Consider the following 21,543-nt stretch of genomic DNA (forward strand, 5'->3'; position numbering starts at 1 on the left):
ATTTTAAGACACTGAAAAGCTTTCCCCTCTCAAACTCAGAAAAGAAGCTGTTTTATATTTACTTAAAATGGAGTTCCCTTGCCAAGACTGACTTAGCAAAAGGTTGATACTCACCAACATGAATATAATTTTTCATACTGAAATATAGATTTATTTTAAGGAAATGGGATAATATTTGCATTATATTTTATAAGTCCCTATAGTTCCATCTGGTCCTTATTTATCTAAACTTTACTCAGCTTGCATAATATTTTTGCTTACAGTCATATTCTTTAAGATCAGAAATGCCCAAATCTGGAAATTCAGAGGTACTATTCGTTAACATTCTTTCAGTGTGATTCATAGACTTTTGCAAACTCTGCTTTGATTTTAAAATAAAACTAAGGTAATAAGATGTTTTGTGTAAAAATATATGACTTAAGCAATAATGATAAAAGGAGCCTGGCTTTGGGGGATTATACGCCAAAGCAAACCACACTCCTCATGAAACAGACTGTGCAAAGTTCATTTGAAGGGGAATAGCAAAATAAAACACTTAATCAAATGTAAAAAAGTTTTCTATTCTGCTTACTTTAAAAAAAAATACCTAGTGGTTTAAATTGCTACAGTTCCACATTTAAATGGTCAAAAGCAGTAACAGCTAAACAATAGCATGCGACATGGTGAATCAGGATTATGTGAGGTCACTGCAGAGCTGGACACATGGTTAGAGCTAAAAGACTGGTATTTTTCACTTCAGTTTCTAGATAGATGACTTTACCACACAGTATCCAAATGTGATAGTCCTTCTACCTCAATGCTTCTTGCTAATGTACCTTTCCCATTTATAGAACGTTTGTTTAATGATACTGAATTAAATTGGTACTAGATCAGGTGGGGAATAAAATACTGATTTGAAATATGGAGAGAAGTCAGATTGGCAATCTGATATTCCCAGGCTTTCTAAATATTCCAAGAATCGGGAAGCTTGGGTGGCTCAGCTGGTTAAGCTGCTGCCTTCAGCTCAGGCTATGATCCCAGGGTCCTGGGATCGAGTCCTGTATCAGGCTCCTTGCTCCACAGGGAGCCTGCTTCTCTCTCTACCTCTGCCTGCCATTCTGCCTACTTGTGTGTGCTCTCTCTCTCTGACAAATAAATACATTTAAAAAAAAAATTCCGAGTATCTAAATTTTACAATCTACCCTGGGCATTCACTGACTTCAATTACAAAACGATGGTACCAAGAATATAAAGACAAAACAAATACCTTAGGCTAATTGTTTTCCTCTTACAAAGAGACAAGCTTATCTTCAGCCCAGAGGAACCACACAAGTGTAACAATGAGGTCTTATATTCATAAATTTAACCTTTCCAAAAGTGATAAGAATGACTAGCTTCCATAAAACAAAACTAAACAATAATTAAGCCTTATTCTTTAGTTCAAAAAACTCAAAGACATTTTAAGGAATTTGTGAGATGGGAATATAAAAAGAGAGAATTTCCTTAGACTGCCATAACCTTGAGAAAGAGAATTATCAATGTAAATGTTCCTGCCTGATTAAAAAATAAAGCCTAATAATAATATCTTTGCAAATGCCTGCATTTGTCAAAATATTTCTCGAGATTCGGCACTCATTACATAGTTCATTCCACCTTTGCCCAACTGATGTTTAGAAAATCCTTCCTTATGAAAACGTGAAATCTGTTTTGCACCAAGCCCCTTGGAAGAACCTGTTGTTATCCCTCATTCACAAAAAGATAACCTTACATGTTTGCAGAGAGTTGTCATTGTCCCCTCTGATCTTCTTTTCCCAACTCTACTCAATTCTTCCTTGCCATGATGTGGTTTCAACAATGTCCTTGTCGACCACGTCGTCATACCCAGAAATGAACAGAATACTCTAGCTACAGTTAAAACTGATCAGGGAAGCACTCCAGACACATCTAATAGCACATGCAAATGCCTCAAAAGGAATGGAAGGAGGCCAGCCTGGCCGGAGCCCGGAGTGGCTCACAAAAGCTAGACAGTCCTATTTCTACATGGGCAAGGCACTATAAGGTGGCACTAAAGGTACAAAATACATAAAACGGGGCTGTTCTCAAGATACTCAGGGTCTGGTGGGTGAGATGAATAACTCCCTTCTACAGGTGAAGGTCGATGGCATACAGGGGTAGCCCTAGAAAAGGAGCCCAGTTGTGTGGCTTTGGAGTTGGATCATCTGATTAACCTCAACTGGACCAACTGCTAGCATTAGGTCCTTGGAGAAGTTACCTAACTTACCTGAGTCTCCATTTCCTCATCTGTTAAATGGGGATAATACTGCTCTCTCTACAGGGAGCAGGGTTATTGTGAGAATTAAGTAAGAGGATACATATTACAGGGTTCTACAGGGTTATTGTGAGAATTAAGTAAGAGGATACATATTAATTACATATTAAGAAGAGTATCAAATCACTTTTTAAAAGTGTGATGCTGACAAATATTTAAATATGCAGAAACAAAGTCTTGTTTCTCAGTGTGCAGCCGATGTATCAAAGACAGACATATGGGGGCACCTGGGTGGCTCAATGGGTTAAAGCCTCGGCCTTCAGTTCAGGTCATGATCCCAGGGTCCTGGGATCGAGCCCCACATCATCGGGCTCTCTGCTCAGCGGGGAGCCTGCTTCCTCCTCTCTCTCTGCCTGCCTCTCTGCCTACTTGTAATCTCTGTCTGTCAAATAAATAAATGAAATCTTAAAAAAAAAAAGAAGACAGACATATGAAGGGAGCTGAGGATATATTTTAATATAAATGTTTAACAATAATCAATAGTAACTGAACTCATGGGGTGCCTGGGGGGCTTAGTTAGTTAAGCATTTGTCTTTGACTCTGGCCATGATCCCAGGGTCCTGGGATTAAGCCCCACATTGGGCTCCCTGCTTCTCTGTCTGCCCCTCCCCCAACTCCTGCTTGTGCTCTCTCCCCATCTCTCTAAAATAAATAAATAAAATCTTTTAAAAAAATAACGACTGAATTCAGTATACAGGTATTGGAAAAAGTCTTTTACATTCTTTACCTTATTAATCCACATACCAACCTTAAGAAGTGGATTTTGTTGTTACCGCCACTGCACAAACGAAGAAGCAGATTTAACCTAGAAGGGTTAAGTTGCTTGTCCAAGGCCCTACAGTTAGAGATCTGGGATTCAGATGCCATAGAATCAGCGCCATTACTCAGCCTATTAGATCTGATATGACACATTGTCTACAGTCTGGGACCTCTGGCAATGGTAACCAGAGAAAGGAAAATTCACAGAGTGAGGGTCCTGGAGAAACTTTCATCATTCTTTCTGCACTTCACTTGTTCGATCCCAAGAACAGTCCAAGTCTGCCAATACCCTGAGATAAAAGATTTAAGTTCTTCTTTCTCTTCTCTAGAATTCCCAAGGCTGATCATAAAATAACCCCAACAAAATGACACTGGAGAACTACGTTTTACTTCTGAGGACACTAGAGATAAAACTTCTCATCAGCAAGCAAACATTTCAGAGAAGGGGGGATTTAAGGATTCAGGGAGAGGCTTAGGAAATCTGTGGTGAGAATAAAAGGTAAGAGTCCTCAGTCTTTCATTTGGCAGAATATGTCAAGTCTTTTTTTTTTTTTTTAAGATTTTATTTATTTGACAGAGAGAAATCAGAGCTAGGCAGAGAGACAGGCAGAGAGAGAGGAAGAAGCAGGCTCCCCGCTGAGCAGAGAGCCCGATGTGGGGCTCGATCCCAGGACCCTGAGATCATGACCTGAGCTGAAGGCAGAGGCTTAAACCACTGAGCCACCCAGGCGCCCCAGAATATGTCAAGTCTTCTGAGTTGCAAGATTTTGTGCAAACTAGCACTCCAAGACCAAAAAGAGTGGTGGTGGTGGTGGGGAGAGGTAGGATGATGGGTGGGTGGATGGATGGACAGAAGGAAATAATATGAATAAATATACCACCTATTTTATACCTTATGTGGTTTCCTTGCTGTATGCCCCTCTAAACTCAAATGTAGAAACTCTCATGCCCAAAGGGATGGTATTAGGAGGTAGGGCTTTTTGGGAGGCAATTAGGTCATGAGAGCTGAGTCTTCATGAATGAAATTAATGCCCTTATAAAAAAGGCCTCACAGAGGCTCCTTTTACTATGTGAAGATATGAGAAGTCTCTACAGCACAGAAGAGGGCCCTCATCTGACCATGACGGCACCCTGACCTTGGACTTCCAGCCTCCAGAACCGTGAGAAATAAATTTCTGTTGTTTACATGCCACCCTGTCTGTGGTATTTTGTCACAGCAACCTGGATCGACTAAGATACTGGCTTATAAGGAACATATAAAAACTAATCCATATTAATTAAATCTAGAACGCGTGTTCTGTAGTTCCTCTTCCTCCCTTCCTTTCTTCCTTCCCTCCTTTCTTCCTGTAGGTGGGGCTTGAACTTGAGACCCTGAGATCACTACCTGAGCTGAGATCAAGAGTTGGAAGCTTAACTGACTCAGCCACCCAGATGCCCGCAGTTGTACTTTTTTCTATTTTCCAGAGAAAAATCCCTATTTTAGTAGTCCTTATTAGGATTTTTCATTGGTTGGTCGCTTATATTAGACCATAAACACTGAAGGTCGTAGAATGAACTTGACTTAGCATGTAGACAGGGTTATTTCACTCAATTTTATGGCCTCAGCACTAAGGGCAGCCTTTAAGCCAACATATGTAAGCTATCATAGAAGAGCCACATTCACCGAAAGGAGAAGATTAAAACAACAGAGGCAGAAGTCTGTCATTGAGGATTGGGTCCAGGTGCACTCGTAAACCTTCCCAAGAGGCTCACCCTCACCATTATCTTGGTATTTTAAAAGGCCCATTCAGAAGACTGGCTGCAAACACAATGGGATGCTAAGTGAGATCTCCCTCTCTGATCTCAGAAACCATCTGCCTTGGCTCCAGAGCAATTATTTATAGCAGATCGGACTGATGTGGTGTTAAGACCAAGTCCCAGAGGCTCAATTCCTCCAAAGATGGCAAACGTATCTGTTGGATACACAACAAAGAGGGCCCAGAAACCCTAATTGGGCGGCTTGGAGCAGATGCTTAAGAAGGCTCACCAGCACTCAGAATGTGCTCTTCCCCACCCCGCCCCCATCGGAGCTGAAGTGAGGGTACATAACAAAATCAAATGTGCAAAGACATGTGCAAAGGTACTTCGGTCAGTGGGTCAACACTGTCCACAATTTCCCTTCAGATGCTCTCATCTTCATTTGCTAACTTCCGGCTGGCTGGCTGCAGTCCCGTGCCCTCACTGGATAATGGGACCTGGAGTGTCAACAAGGCTGCATAGTCCATGTCAAGATTTGGAAGGACAAACAGATCTCCACTGTGGTAAACAATGCTTTTATTTGTTGAAGCACCTTCCGCCCGCCCCTGCTGTTCAGCTTCACCAAAAAAGACGTGGCTATATATAACTTGTGAGTCAAACTTACAGCTTTTGACGAGGTACCTGAGGTTAAGAAATAAAAGCTGTGTCCCATTTCTCATTTTTAAGTGGTACTTATCCTTCCAAGGACAATGGGATTTACAGTCTCATAAGGCAGAACTATAGATTACGAACTTCAGAATGCTGTTAAAGAATTTTTGGGGGGAGGTAGGGAGTGGATGGGGCTGCCTCGTGGTGGCCAGAGAAGCAGAAGCAGAGCATGCTAGTTAGCAAACAGCCTCAACAGGAAGCAGTAGGTGATGTGAGCAGCGAAAGCCCCCAAGCCGGAAGCCGGGAGCACCGGTGTGGGCAACAGGGAAGACCCCAGAGCAGCATGGGCGCAGTCACCCAGGTTTTCTAACCCACCCATGTAAAGCCAAATCAGATTAACAACAAAGCCAAAAAAAAAAATCAGCTAATAAACTCATTCAGCTGGGCAAAACATGCTATGGGATCTCGTATTGGAAAAAAAATTCCCTATTTCCTACGGGGAATCTGGTTCTGCCTTATTTTAAGTGGTACAGACTTAGATTTGCAAAAGATAAATCAGAGAGTTACGTCTTCATGAAAGAATTCACTACAGAGTTTCCTTAAAATGTAATTTCCCTGGTTCATTTCAAATACAGATTTATATAAATTCAGTTTTTTCAATGTTCAGGAATATCTCTTTGGAAAATCAGAAAACTGGCTCTGGAAGGGAGAAAAAGCCAATATCCAGGGTCGGCCAATAGTTTCTATATACTACCCCAAAAGGCCTTGGGATGACAATTTATATATAATATGCTTTAAAAATATTTAGTACGTATATATATTCACTTCTTTACGACCCCCGAACTTTCCTGCATTTCTCATTATCTGGTTTAGAAAGCTATCTATTCAGCTTCTGTCGCTGACGCAAGGGGCAAATTTTCTTCAGAAGTTTCCCTTCAAGTGGTCTGGTCTAGGCAGTATTTTTAAATCATATTTAAATCTCGCCCCACGAGAGGGTGGGAGCTACAAATGGCTACTGAGCTAGTTAGCTCCAGGTGTTCGCAGTTTCATCCAAGCTCACGAACAAATATCCTCATGTATGCATGAAGCCATACACAGCAGGCCCTGCCTGCACAGGCAAAGGGAGAAAAATTCAGGAAATAAATTATCCTGAGCTCAGGGGAGAAGTTATAGAAATACTTTAATCAAGCAGATGGAGATAAAATCCTTTAATAAGTAAACCCCAGCATCTAAGCACAGTCCTGTTTAGGTCGTGCACTAGCGGGGTGTGTGGTGCCATCTTCGCTAGGTCGGGTGGGACAGGAGTGTGGGAGGAAGGGCTGAGACCAGGGGGCCGGCAGAAGGCACCGAGACCCAGGTTTCCGCTGCACTGTGTGGTTCTTGAGATGCCTAGCACTTTGGGGGCCTCAGAGGTACTACAGAAAAATATAATGGGATCTCCTTACCTCCTGACAACACTAATGTGGAATTATCATACTCTGGACAAAAATGAAAATTATTTTTACTCATCATATTGCACGTTTTATCTGTAAGTCTGGCATATGTAATCTATTCCTTACTAAATAAAAATGGGCAAAAGAAATACCAAAATATTCATTTAGAAACTTATTTATTAAGAGGAAGCCTCGTCTCTAGGGAGAGCAGGATGGGTTTGGAGGCCAGGGCTAAGGCGAAAGGGCTGGAGGAGGATTTGCTTTCTACCTTACATCCTTTGTATCAATTTATCTGAGTATAATATGTATGCATGACCTATTCAAATATATATGCATTGATTCATCACATTTTTATAAATCAAAACACAGGAAGTTTAAAAAAATGGTAATGAGCAGTAACATCAAAATATACTAAATAGGGCACCTGGGTGGCTCAGTGGGTTAAGCGTCTGACTCTAGATTTTGGCACAGGTCATGATCTCGGGGTTGTGAGATCAAGCTCTGAGTGGACGTGAAGGCGGCTTAAAATTCTTTCCCTCTGCCCCTTCCCCTCTCTCATACACACACACACACACACTCACATTGAATACTCAAAGATCTGTCAGCCAAGCAAAAACTAACATTCAAGACTAAATTTTTAAAAAATTATGAGTAGACATGAACATGGTTAGAATAAAGCAAAACCTAACTGTTATGCTAAAATAATTGATATATATTTTTATCTAGCATTCCATGAAATAATAATGATGACCATAATAATGACAGTTCATACTTACTTTATACTTAGCATGGACCAGACACTGGCCTAAATCCTGTTCTTTTTTTTTATTGTTTAGTTTATAATTTAGCAGATTTTAGAGAGAAAGGGTGAATATGTGTGTGAGCTGGGGGAGGGGAAGAAGGAGAGACTCTTAAGCAGACTCCATGTTGAGTGCGGAGCCTGACGTGGGGCTTGCTCTCACAACCCTGAGATCATGACCTGAACCCAAATCAAGAGTTGGACACTTCACCACTGACTGGGCCACCCAGGTGGCCCTAAATCCTATTATAATATTTCTAAATGTGGCTACAATGTTGTTGATCTAATAAGCATTTATTTAAAAAATACTCAATGTAGAGAAAATCCTGGTGAAAATGAAACACTGAGAAAAACTTCAAAGCTGGCCAGAATATACATGCGTGTCTGTAGTTACGTTTTCTTCCACACCACGAAGAAGCCAAGTCTTCCACAGAAGTGATAAAGGCCAGAATAAGGCTCAACAAAAACTGTGACAGCAGATACACTTCACTTCTAGGAACTTACCAAAGGCGTGTCTTTTCCTCCCACAATGCTGAGACCAAGACCTGAACGTCCCTTGGATATTTCTATAATCATCTCCTGGCCAGGAACAATGGGACATGTGGCAGGGTCCACTGACAGAGGGGCCTGGAAACCACCTGGAGAAGGACGAAACAGAATGATGGGCAAGTAGGAGAGGCAGCCCAGCGTGCATACTGCATTAGTTGGGGAGTACGCGGTTTGCACGTGTCTGTCATTTCACTCTTTTCCTGCTAAGCACCATGGAGGAAGGACCTGGGTCCTGCACGTCCATTCAGGAACAGATGAAACCCGACGTTTTTGGGATGAAAGCAGTAACTACCCTCCTTACTCAATCAACTATTTTAGGTATACTTGAAATTTTTTTAATCTTAAAATATACCCTGAGAACTCGTACAGTAAGATGTAAGATGATTAGGAGCTGCTTGGGTGGCTCAGTCGGTTAAGTAACTGCCTTCGGCTCAGGTCATGATCCCAGAGTCCCAGGATGAGTCCCACATTGGGCTCCCAGCTCCATGGGGAATCTGCTTTTCCCTCTGACCTTCTCCCCTCTCATTCTCTCTCTTTCTCTCTCTCTCAAATAAATAAATAAAATCTTTTAAAAAAAAGTAATATGATTAGATGATTAAGTACATACAGGTGTATGTTATAATGAAAATGAAGACTGCTATGACAGAAGATTCTGAGTTATAGTTAGAAGATACTAAGAAGAATTAGTGCTTAAACACTTTCAATTACAGCATATCATGAATTAAGATATATAAAAGATTTTATCAATAAAGTATGATGTGGCTGAAAATAAGAATTATCTAACAACGATCCCAAAATATATACATGGTTTAAAAAAAAGTGTCATAAACACAACATTCAAGAACTAACTGCTGGGTCCATAGCTGAAAAACTTGTTACTGCTATTTTATAAAGATTTACTTTTCACTTTTTAGCTCTATTGACTGAGCCAGCCAGGTGCCCCAAGGTTTACTTTTTAAAATCGTTGTTTTATTTTATTTATTTAATTTTCTTAAGTAGGTTCCACTGCCAGTGTGGAGCCCAGCATGGGGCTTGAACTCACGACCCTGAGATCAAGACGTAAGCTGAAAACAAGGGTCTCACTCTATGCAACTGCCCCTAAATCATTGTTTTAGATTGGGTTTCTCTAAAAAATGAGTGGAAAAAAATATTTACTGGCTAGGAAAAAATGTTTAATACAACCCTTTTATCTAGCATAACTTCTACATGTGTGCATTTTCCAAGTGACTGAACCTAACCAACTGACAAATCAAAATATTCAGAATGTTAGCTTCAAGAGCTCCTTGTACAATAACAGCCTCCAGAGATGATTATCTTCTTTGACAACTAAGTTTGATTATCCTGAGTACACATTCTTACTCTGGGGAAGAGCTTAGTTAAGGGCTGATAATAAAGGGCCCCACCTGCTGGTCAGTGGCAGCTAATGCACAGGGCCCAGCCTGGGATTCACAAAGCTCATTAAACAGCTGCACAAGTGCGGGCCCCCAAATCCTGGCCTGCAGGCTAAAAATGGTTTTCACATTTTCAAAAATTTGGAAAAAAAAAAAAGAAAAATAACATTTCAAGACATGTGAAAATTACATGAAATTCAAATTTCAATGTCCATAAATGAAGTTGTATTGGAACACAGCCCTGCTAATCCATTTACTTTCAGTCTACGGCTGTTAGCACCCTGCGACAGCGGAGCTGAGTCGTTGCAACAGAGACCATATGGTCCGCAAGCCTTAAATATTTACTATCTGGCTCTTTACAGAAAAAGTTTGCCAATCCCTGATATTAAACAAAAGGAAACAGGCTCTAGGTAAGCCTGTGGAGGGTTCTGCTCTGACTCAGTAATAATAATAATAAAGAAGGTTCTGGAGTGGTGGGGACATACATTTAAGGTCCCAAGAAGGGAATTAATAGGTGGGTGAAATGGAGGCTCATTCCTCAACCGAAAAATGCATGTTAACGAGCAGCGTTCTAATAGGAAGTAAATGAACAATGTGGGTGAGGTGCCCAGTCCAGCAGCTGGCATAACGTGGCAGGCATACAGTTACTCTTTCTGACCACATGGAATTTATTAATCTAACGGCCTACTAGTTAAGAGTGAGAAATTTAGTGATACAACCTCGGTAACAATAAAAAATGCCCTATTAGAAGGAGAATATTAAATTAGAAACCTAATTTGACTCTAGATCTTTTGGCAGCATATGCATTTCACACTCCATTTTCCATTCACTTACACTAAACAATGTGCAATAGTGCATAATTTCATGAATGCGTTACAAAGTTTAGCCTCCTGTAAATGACTAGTGTAGCCTCTCTCTTTTTTTTTTTTTTAAGATTTTATTTATTTATTTGACACAGAGAGAGAGATCACAAGTAGGCAGAGAGGCAGGCAGAGAAAGAGAGGGGGAAGCAGGCTCCCTGCTGAGCAGAGAGCCTGATGTAGGGCTTGATCCCAGGACCCCGGGATCATGACCTAAGCCGAAGGCAGAGGCTTTAACCCACTGAGCCACCCAGGCGCCTGTAGTATAGCCTCTTGAGTGAGAAGAGAGGACAGAGAGTCAGAGATGCTGGGGATGGCGCTTCTCTTCCTCTACTTCTGTCTCACCCTAGCCAGTCCTGAGTTAGGGCTGGTATGTATTTTTCCCAAACAGCCCAGCCCAAAGCCTGACAGATCGAGCCCCCAATGTTTGGTAAGTAGAGGACCGAATGAGTAGAATTTCCACAGATTAAATAATGGGAGATTAATTTCTGTTACCAAGATATAAATATGTGATGCATCTTATCAAAACTCAATGGGTCTACATGGTGGTTGCTGTCTTAGTAAAAGGCCAGGTGGTAAGTATTTTGAGCTTTACAGACCACACATTCCCTGGTGAAATACTCAATTCTATCCTTATTGTGTGATGGGAACCTTAGACAACAGGTAAACAAAAGAGTATTCCAATAAAATTTTATTTGTGGACATGGAAGTCTGGGTTTCAGAGAATTTTCATGAAATGTTCTTTTGACTTTTTCCAACCCTTAAAAATATGAAAACCATTTTTAGCTTGCAGACCATACAAAAACAGATGGTGGGCCAAATCTGACCCATGGGTCATAGTCTGCTGACCACATTCATTAAGTATTTTAGCAAAAATCCAGTATTTTAGAATAATACCTGCTTGCCAAAGTTTTTGAGTTAATATTTATGAAAAAATACGCACAAGACAAATACATAAAGGTGTCAGGCCTGTTAAATTCATGTAGGGGTGTGCTTTGCCACTGGTGAGCAGGTGTTTGAAAAAGGGCGCTTTTATTTGTTTTTTACGGACTTATATCACGTAAAAGCAAAGTGGAAATACTCATTATTCATTCTGAAATTCTATTTCAACTGCCAGTCAGCATAATTCATGCCAGGAATTCAAAGAGAGAAAGCGAATACTCATGTCTTTAAGCACTGAAAATTAAGAGTCTTCAAATAACTTACATCAACATATGCAAGGCTAACAATTTGACTGAACATGATTTTTAGGAGATAATACTCATATACCAAACACAATCTTTTGGAGAGATTACAGAATAATTTGTAAGCCTCATATGTAAGCAGTATTTACTGCAGGCCTTTTTTGTTCTAGCACCTTCTTACTCAATAAGCAACAGGCAATCACAGTAGCAGGTTGAGGAAAATGGTGGCCTGGCCAAGACTTGCCGCTAAGGAAGCAGAGGAGGAGTACAGAGCCAGGCTTCCCGACTCCTGGTCCAGGGCGCTTTCCAGGATATCACAATTCCCTCCTTTTCTTTTTTTTTTTTTTTAAAATATTATTTATTTATTTATTTATTCGAGAAAGAGACAGAGTGAGAGGGCATGAGAGGAGAGGTCAGAGGGAGAAGCAGACTCCCCATGGAGCTGGGAGCCTGATGTGGGACTCGATCCCAGGACTCCAGGATCATGACCTGAGCTGAAGGCAGTCGCTTAACCAACTGAGCCACCCAGGTGCCCTCCCTCCTTTTCTCATGTTGGAGGAGTCAATTCAGTTCAGCTCATGGAAAGAATCATACCATAGTTTGGGAAATCTGCATCCATTGAGTGGTACGATGGTGCTAAAGGGATCTCTTGTGAACTGAAGGAGACTTTTGTTGAATATTTTTGCTGCTGTTTCATCTGGCTGACAGCCTACAAAAGAAGGGAAAATTAGGAGAATGTCAAAGACGAACGAAAACCAAAGGATGGAGCTTTAAAACTGGTGTGTTGTTACCCAAACAATGGTGGCACTCCAATAATGTCTTCTGAGAATTTAGAGTGGAAGAGATGGCAGGAGGAAGTTAGGATGATCTCTATCCCATCCCCCATGCTTCCCTAATAAACTTGACATCTAAGATGCTTCAGTGAAGGATGGATGGAGGAAGGGAAGAAAGATAACAGCGGATGATACTCTATCATTGTGGTCTGTATATGATGCTGGGGCTGGGAAGCGCAAGAAAAATTTTTTCATTTTCCATTGATTCTGATGAAATCGATGTGAAGTCCACATACCCATGTTGTGCCCACTGAAAAGCAATCCATGCTGCAGATGTTCTGAGCATACGACAATGTCCTTCTCTTCTGGATACATCCACAATAGCTCAATGCATTAGGCAGGTTAATTGAGCAACATGAGGGCCAGGAAGAGGAAATAAGCATCCACTGAAAGTCTACTAAGTGCCAGGCACACCAATGCCATTTTCATTCACCCTAAAGAACGATACCTTATTCACCCTTGATTCCCAGTACCTGGAACATAGTAGATCCTCAATAAATGTTCGATGGATGAATGAGTCAATGAATGGATAGAGAAGAGCAAAATTAAAGACATGGAAACTCACAGCTGAAAATGAATTTGTACTTCAATAAAGGTACAGAGACCTTTGCTATGTGAGCTTTGGAAAGTTAACTCATAATTCTGGATTTCTGTGGATAATACCTCCAATGAATATTAGTATTAGAAAACCAAGGAAAACCAAAAAGGACTCCATGCTCGCTTAACAGGCAGTTAGGAAACATAGGTAGAGACCTGACCTGCCTTCTGGATCTGTAGTTAGCCAGGGAACCCATCCCCAGCTGGAAGATTCTGGTGGAGGCAGTGAAGCACCAGGCTGTCCCTGGAGTCTAGAAATAGGATCAAGGTAACTGCTCCAGAACAATGACACCTCAAGATTCTGGTAGTGGAAGGCCGTGCCTCAGTACAAGGCACGGTGCAGCATATAAAAACTAGAACACCACCAGCCATTGTGTACCTGTGTTGTGCTTTCCCGTTTTTAAAAACGCTCTTACATCCATGAACTCTTTAAATCTTAAGAACAACCTGGAGAGTGAGACATTATTACTTTCTTTTCCAGACAAAGAAACCACTGTCCAGTAACATGTCTCAATCACACAGCTATTTGGAGGAGGAGGTCAGATTAAAAGTCAGGAGTAGTGAAAGAATGTTACAAATTCTTTTTTTATTTTTATTTTTTAAGGATTTTATTTTTAAGCAATCTCTACCCCCATTGGGGGCTTGAGCTCATAACCCTGGGATCAAGCGTTGTGTGTTCTACTGTCTGAGTCAGCCGGGTGCCCCAGAACGATACAGATTTAAAATGTTTATCAAACTGCTGCTAGGCACTGGTTCTATGGATGTTCATTTTCTTTTCTGTAGTTTTTCTCGCCAACATTTAATAAAGACCATATACTTACTTTAGAAGACTTATTCAAAGACATATTTTCAGTGATTTAAAAAGAGAAGTGGAAAAATGACAAATACGGGTTTACTACCAGAAAACTGAACAACGGAACCACCTAGATACCAATGACTGTGAGGACCATACTTTTCAGTGTCCTTTAAGCTAGATACGTCTGCAGACTAAGTTTTGGTCAGTAGATGTAAACAGATGTGAACTGTATAATTTTCAGGTCATTTTCTGCAGGATAAGGATCCTGCCCTCCTCTTCTCTCTAACTGGAATGCAGATGACAACTGCCCCAGTAGCCATCTTAGACCAAAACTGGATGCATTTTTTTGAGGATGGTAATCAGATGCCTGAGTGTGTGACACTGGGAGATACCACATCATCCTCAGACTGATTATACCCATACTTGATACAGAAGAGAAACTTCTTATAGAGATTGAACCTGATCTTAATTCATACAGCACTTATGTCCAACTTTTGTTTTCTATCACCTTTAAAAAGTACATCATTAACAAAGCTGCTAAAGAGCTCTTAGTGAAAAAAATCATGTGATTAAAAAAAAAGATGTATTTTTTAAAATTTAATTTTATTTATTTGACAGAGCACAAGTAGGGGGAGCAGCATGCAGAGGGAGGGGGAGAGGCAGGCTCCCTGCTGAGCAGGGAGCCCGAGGTGGGGCTCGATCCCAGGACCCTGGGATCATGAATTGAGCCCAAGGCAGATGCTTAACTGACAGAGCCACCCAGGCGCCCCTTATTTTGTTTTTTTTTTTTAACCACTTTATTTAAAAAAATTTTTTTAAAGATTTTATTTGTTTATTTGTCAGAGAGAGAGAGAGACAGAAGGCACAAGCAGGGGGAGCAACGGGCAGAGGGAAAAGCTGACTCCCCACTGAGCAAGGGGCCCGACACAGAACTTGTTTCCAGAACCCTGAGATTATGACCTGAGCTGAAATCAAGAGTCGGACTCTTTACCGACTGAGGCACCCTGGCATCCCTATTTATTTGAGAGAAAGAGAGCATGCCTAAGTCAGGGGTGAGGGGCAGAGGAAGAGAATCTTCAACCAGATTCTTTGCTGAGCCTAGAGCCCTATCCAAGACATCATGACCTGAGCCAGAACCAAGAGTCGGACACCTAACTGACTGAGCTACCCAGGTGCCCCAGAATCATGTGATTTTTAAATCAGTAATGTTTGTGCTCATCATTATATCCCAGATCTGGGTAGCATCCCATTGCATTGTGCATGATATGTTTCCAACAGATAGTGATAGGATTTAACTCAATTAAAAAGTAAGGAAACAGTCCACAGAAACCAAGTGAAACGTCCAACATCTATTTTTAGAGGCTGACCTCTTGTTGGTGAGTGTGGTGATGGATGGGATATGTGGTCCTGTGACTCTTCCACTGGCACAAATCCAAACTACTAAGAATGAAAGATAGGAAAGGTTGGATTGGTTATTAATAGCTTCTATTCAAACATGAGAGTTGGAATGGACGTTCTAGGTTATCCAACCTAACTAAACCAGTGGTTCTCAAACACTGTCTTCGTAACAGAAATTGTCAGGGACTAAATAAATCAGGACCTAGGTGGAGCCCAGGCAAGTGTTGTTTTGAGAGTTACTGCTTAAAGTTAAACCATGGATACTTTACCCAGTGTTTCTAAGAGACCCACAAAGGACATTTTGGGAATTATAAAAAATCCTGTGTTGTACCAAAATTATGTTTATCAGTGTTTTTCTGGGGAAAGAATCTACAGTTCATTTATGATGCAAAACAAAAATCACTGTTGGAAGAAAATATGAATTGTTGAGCTTGCTAGTGCTGACTAGTCATGTGGCCAAAGGAGAGTCACATCACCTCCTTACACATAAACTTCCCCATCTGTAAACTGGTAGTGGTATTTCTTAACTTTATGAGCTTGTTGAAAAGATCAAAGAGAGAAGAACATAAATAAACCTATCACTATGCCAGAACAGCTTAAGATTTCAACTGATAATAGCTATCAGTGTCTTCATGTCTTTTGATAATAAATGACTAGCCAGCTGCTGATTAAAAACCATGTGGGTGGTTTGGAACAGCTCAAGGGGTTGGAAGTTCTTCATTATGAGCTGACACAGGCTCACAGCAGGTGTTGCCCACTAACCTCAGGCTGGTTCTCTGCTAGAGCTACTGACCCAGCCAGGCATCCCCACACCTACTCATTTTTTAAAAATTTTATTTTAGAGAGAGAGCATGTGAGCGAGTGGGGGGCAAGGGAGAGTCTCAAGCAGCCTCCCCACTGAGCGTGGAGCCCAATGCAGGGCTTGATTCCATGAACCTGAGATGAGGACCTGAGCCAAAAGCAAGAGTTGGATGCTCAATGGACTGAGCCACCCAGGCACTCCTACATCTACTCATTTTTATTTGGGTTTTCAGTTTGTAAGTTTGGAGACTTTTCAAATTTATTTTCTTTGGCAGTGTTTGAAATATCATGTAAGCTCTAGTTCCTTAAATATAACAACAGCTAATACAGTAATAATGTAAATTTTAGTAGCATGAAAGTATCAACTAGCACACAGAAATAAGAATCAAGATTTTAAAAAGAAAAAACTCAACACCAACAAAAGTACAAAAATTTGACAGACAGAAATTTATAGTTTTTTTTTTAAGAGAAGTGAATTCAAAATGCAAGGAACACCAAAGTTACTGTATTTATATTTTTATAGAACTACAAATTCTCCCACTTAAGATTTTTATTAATGACATTAAGTAAGACACGGCACTCTCAGAATTTACATATAGATGTGCTTGTAGGGATGGCTCACTTTTAAACACCTGCTCAGGGTACTGGCCCAGGAAAATGCACAGAGACTATTTCCACACACTTGCCTAGAATCAATGATATGGCTGTGGGCTGACTTCCAATTCTAAGACACACCATAACCTCCCAGCAAGTTTCATTGCAATCACTTCCTTTCCTTCTGGAACCCATTGATAATGCACACTATCCCAGCAGAGCAAAACCCAAGGTGGAAATTACGTACATTGTCCGTTGGGCACTCCGGTGCCTTCTGCTGACCAGCCACCTGGGAAATGTCCTCCTTAAATAGAAAAGATACAGCCAGTTAGTGGCATTTCAGGGCTCAAGTGCACTCTCCAACTGTAGCAAACACCACGGGGCTACAAAAATGACCAAAGCACCAGTTTGTTCATCCATCTGAACAAAGTCTTATTAATGAATGCAGCCTTGCCAAGTCAAAATGTTTCTTTTTAGCCCTTTCAGAGCTATCAGGCTTTAAACGTACCAGATACCCACTGATGGTCACTTCAGCTAGAGTTTTTTCTTCTTTTGCCATTCTAGTTATCTCTAAATTTGTATTTGTACTGAATATTTAGTTCTTTCAGGGTTTGAACTCTGATATTAGAACTTTTTTCCCCTGAAAGTCACCAAAGACACTGGAGGATACAGAGTTAAGTTAGTCCTGAATCCCACAGAAAAGTGCAGAGTCCAGGTTTTAGAGAGAAGTAAACTGCCAAAACACAGGAAACCAATGCATACCTAAAGGGTGGTTTAACTGACACCAAAACATCAACCAGAATGCTTATGTCTGCCTCCCACCATATCCCATCCTTCTTTTCAGGCAAAGTCACAGGGGAAATTATCATCTGATGGTTTACTTTCAGGCATGAACTCCTGCATTTGGACTTGGACTAGGCAGGGAACATGGAGACAGACTGATTGGGATAGGAGAAAGGATGGGCTTATTGTAGCCCGTGGTAAATGTCTGAGAGACACCAGCTGGCAGGTCTAAAATACAGACTGCAGGTAGGTAAGCTATCTGAAGATGACGAGAGGTGTGACTTGTATAGCAAAGTGGTAGTTGTTTGCTATCCTAGTTCCTCGACTTAAGAGTTCTGCAACCCTGAGCAGATTTCCTGACATCTCCAAGCCTTACTCAGTCTCATAAATTGGGAAAAAATAAAAGTTGTTATGCTCTAGGGATGTTGTGAGGATTAAATGAGGCAATATATGGACAGCACTTAGTACGGCACCTGGCAAACAACAAATACGTCATAAAGATGTTAATGATGATAGTAAATGGAATCCAGCTCTGATACACCCACATTCCTAACTCTACTATAGAGCTGGTGAAAATAATTACATGGACAGACACTTTCTCCTTTGAGGGATGCTGGAGTACTATGATATCCCCTACACCCTCCCTGGTTTCTTTTTCAAACATACCGAACTAGTTAATCCAACGGGCTCCTATCAGATTTGTAACAATACAATAACAGTGATCAGGTTGTGCCCAGCCATTCATTATTGTTAGATTAGGTTACAGTCCCATCCTGTCTCATCAATTCCCTATTGGTTTACACCTGAGAAATTGAAGCCCAGCACATAATATCCTGAGCCTGCCCCCTAGGTCCCCGGGAGGATTGTGATTTCCCTTATCGGCCCACTTATTTTTTTAGGACCAAAGCTCTTTCTCATTTAAATATAGATTCTCTCTCAATTTCTCCCATGTGGGACCAACATTCGAGAACTCCTCCCAATTCCCCACCCCCCCAACCAACTGTGCTCCTAAACAGATTATAAGCCGCGAGTTCACAAATTCCTCCATGCGTAATTCTTCCCTGAGCCCCTGGGCAGTGCCCCTTCCATAGCACGACCAAGCTATTTTCTCACAATTTATGCAACACTGTGTTGTATCTTTTTTTTTTTTTTTAATTTTTAAAATTTATTTGACAGACAGAGATCACGAGTAGACAGGCAGGCAGAGAGAGAGGGGAGGAAGCAGGCTCCCTGCTGAGCGGGGAGCCCGATGTGGGGCTTGATCCCAGAACCCTGAGTTCATGACCTGAGCCAAAGGCAGATGCTTACCCGACGGAGCCCTCCAGGTGCCCCCTGTCCCATTTCTTATACGGATTACCCTTAAGCCTCTGGGCCAAGGGATGGGGCCAGTGCATGATGATGATGATGACAGCTAAAACTTACTGAGCACTGACTGCCAATTACTGAGGTACATACCATCCCTATTTCAGATGCCAATGTGTACAACAGAACCGTGGGATAAGGGCTATTATCCTCACTGCAGAGTTAACTGGGGCGCGAGGCTGGAGCATATACTGAACCAGAACTTAACCAGATGCGTTGCGCTGCAGAGCTCCTGCTTTAACCGAGGATGAACCACAAGGGAAAGGCAAAGTGCCGTTCACCTCCTCCCAGGGACACACATGAGATTCTTAGGAGCCAGCCTCAACATGGTGATTCCATTTTTAGATACAACATTAAGTCAGAACGAGTCATGCTGGCTTATTTTGAGCTTGGGCAGCCAAAAAAAAATTCGTGGCACTAGCCACCCCAGTGACCTAGGGTACGTCACTTTCTTCCGTGATTTGTGTTTAAACATAAATTTAGAACTTGCTCCTCTTCCAACTACTGCACCAAGGAGTTCTTAGTGCCTTCAAAGCTGAGGTTCTGGGACAGTCTAAGGTGCCAACTTTGCACAGGAGACCCCTAAATAAGAAGGCTGAGGAAGGAGGGTGGAAAGATCATATTATTTTGTGGAACAAACCAACAGAACATGTTCTGTGTGCGATATATTGTAATCATCAGCACAGTACTATAAGCTCCTGAAAGAAAATGCTTTGAGGGCCAAGCAAGTTCCTTTGATCAAGAGAAGGAGCTTTCGAGCAGTGGATATAAAAAGCAACACTGGGAATATTCTATGTAATAGATAATAACAGGGGTGTCCAGTTTATAATCATCAGAGCTGGTGAACTTCTATCCCAAAGTTGGGCAATCAACATGTCCTGTCTGTCCAGCCACAGCAACTGGTCCAAGGGTAGACATCTGAACCACCTAAGAACATCCTGTGCATTTCCCAAAGTGGACCCAAGGGAAGAGAGTCAGCCCCTTTCTGGCCCAGAGGCTTAGGAATTTTCGATGGCCCTGTTCCCACTAAACTAAGGAAGCAAGTCTGTAGACAAAGAGAGTCAAAGACACATCCAGACACCTATGGGGCACCAGGATTCAGGTTCCAATGGTCCCTGAGGCTGTCAACTTTGCGTTTCCTGCTGTACTGTAAAAAGGGCCTGTAGCTTATCAGTAAATCTCCCTTTGTCTGTAAGGTCAAGCTGAGGTTTTATCACTGCAATCAAGAGACTACTGATTAAAATGAGGTGGAGCCCAGAAAAGATCTATCAGGATAACAAACTCACAGGGGTTAAGCCAGGAGGTGAGCCAGGTGGAGATGAAGGAAATGAACCGAGTGTAAGAAAGCAAACTAGGGAGGGCGGCTCACCCTAAAGATAATCAGACTCGGTGATTTTTTTTTTTTACTATTCCATTATATATGTTTATTATAATTTATAATGTTATTTAAATTTGTCATTAATGAAATTGAAGCTTCAAAGTATTTCTAATATTCAGCCTGTGGTTTTGTGTTCCCCCCTTTTTTTTATTATAATAAAAAATAAAATAGACTCAGTGATTTTTAAAAGATGCCTGTCAGACACAGATTGTCTCCTGCTGTTCTGGGTCCTTGGCCTCTCCCTCTGGAGCATGTGGATACACTAGAAAAGGACAGCCTTTGCCTGCATCAGTCCCACCCAACTCCTCTCCAACCTGAGGCCTGCATTAGCTGAAATCCTATCAGCAAGAGCTCCCAGCACCTTCCTGTGCCCCTCTGCAGTCTTGGCCGCACTAGGAATTACTTAGGTAAAGCTGGATGCCAGTCCTGCCTGTGACACTTAGTTGAGTCTCTGTGCCTCAGTTTCCTTACCAATCAAATGGGGACAGTAATAGGCTCAATCTCCTATAAAATGTAAATCAATACACTTAGAGTGATGCCTTTTGGAGCACACAGGAAATGCCGCAAAAGCGTTAGCTGTCATGATTCTCAGGAGTTCTGAAAGCACCTACAAGGTAAGATTTGTGTGTCTTGTTGATGGTGGTACGTCCTGTGGCTGGCATAGTGTCTGGGACAGAATAGGCCTTCCCTACTAAACTTGCTTACTTTCTGCTCCCTTAGAAAGATAAGATATACAATATGGGTTTTAGATTATAGGACCTTAAAAATCATGTTGACAAGTAAGACTTCTCCAGAGAAGTGAAAACTTCGCAGGCTCAAAGAACAATGTGTGAGCTGCGCACACACAGGTAAGTTCTGGGCTCTGCCGCTGCGTCCTTTTCCTTCGCGGGGTCCTTAGTGCTAATAATTATGACGGTTAGATTATTTTCTCAGTTTAAAAAAATCTAATAAGCAATAGCTTCCTTCCAGGCAAGTTGAATTTCACGTAATAAGTCTTTGCAGAGCAGTTAAAGGGGTTGGGAGTGAAAGCAAGCTAGCAGACGTCAAAGATGGGAATTTGTGTTAAAAATGTGCACCTCTATTTCTGCTGTCTCTGAGTTCATGAGGTTACCTTTACCTGCTACCCTCACATCTCTATATTATCTTCTTCATTTATGATGCACAGGCAGAGAGAATGGAGGAAAAAGCCAAGAGCTTTCCTCTTGTGACTCTCATGAAGGGACAGACCTCACTGTAAATCTACTGTCTTTTTTATGACCAGGAAAGGGGAATTTATCATGTAGGCAAATCTCAAGTGATTTTTTCAGAAATACAAGATATAAAGTACAATGAG

The 21,543-nt window shown here is 41.4% G+C and overlaps 1 protein-coding gene across 1 annotated transcript in view; it reads right to left on the bottom strand.

Annotated features, from left to right (window-relative positions):
- Positions 1-21,543, bottom strand: part of PATJ (PATJ crumbs cell polarity complex component) — a 362,352-nt gene that overhangs the window by 55,719 nt on the left and 285,090 nt on the right. Inside the window, exons 32-34 of the mRNA XM_080800388.1 lie at positions 16,935-16,991; positions 12,263-12,377; positions 8,189-8,322 (exon numbers count right to left, since the gene is read on the bottom strand). Coding sequence (XP_080656514.1) covers positions 8,189-8,322; positions 12,263-12,377; positions 16,935-16,991 — 306 coding nt within the window. The remainder of the gene's footprint in view (positions 1-8,188; positions 8,323-12,262; positions 12,378-16,934; positions 16,992-21,543) is intronic.

This window comes from Martes martes (assembly GCF_963455335.1).
Source record: "Martes martes genome assembly, chromosome: 4".
Lineage (NCBI taxonomy): Eukaryota > Metazoa > Chordata > Mammalia > Carnivora > Mustelidae > Martes > Martes martes.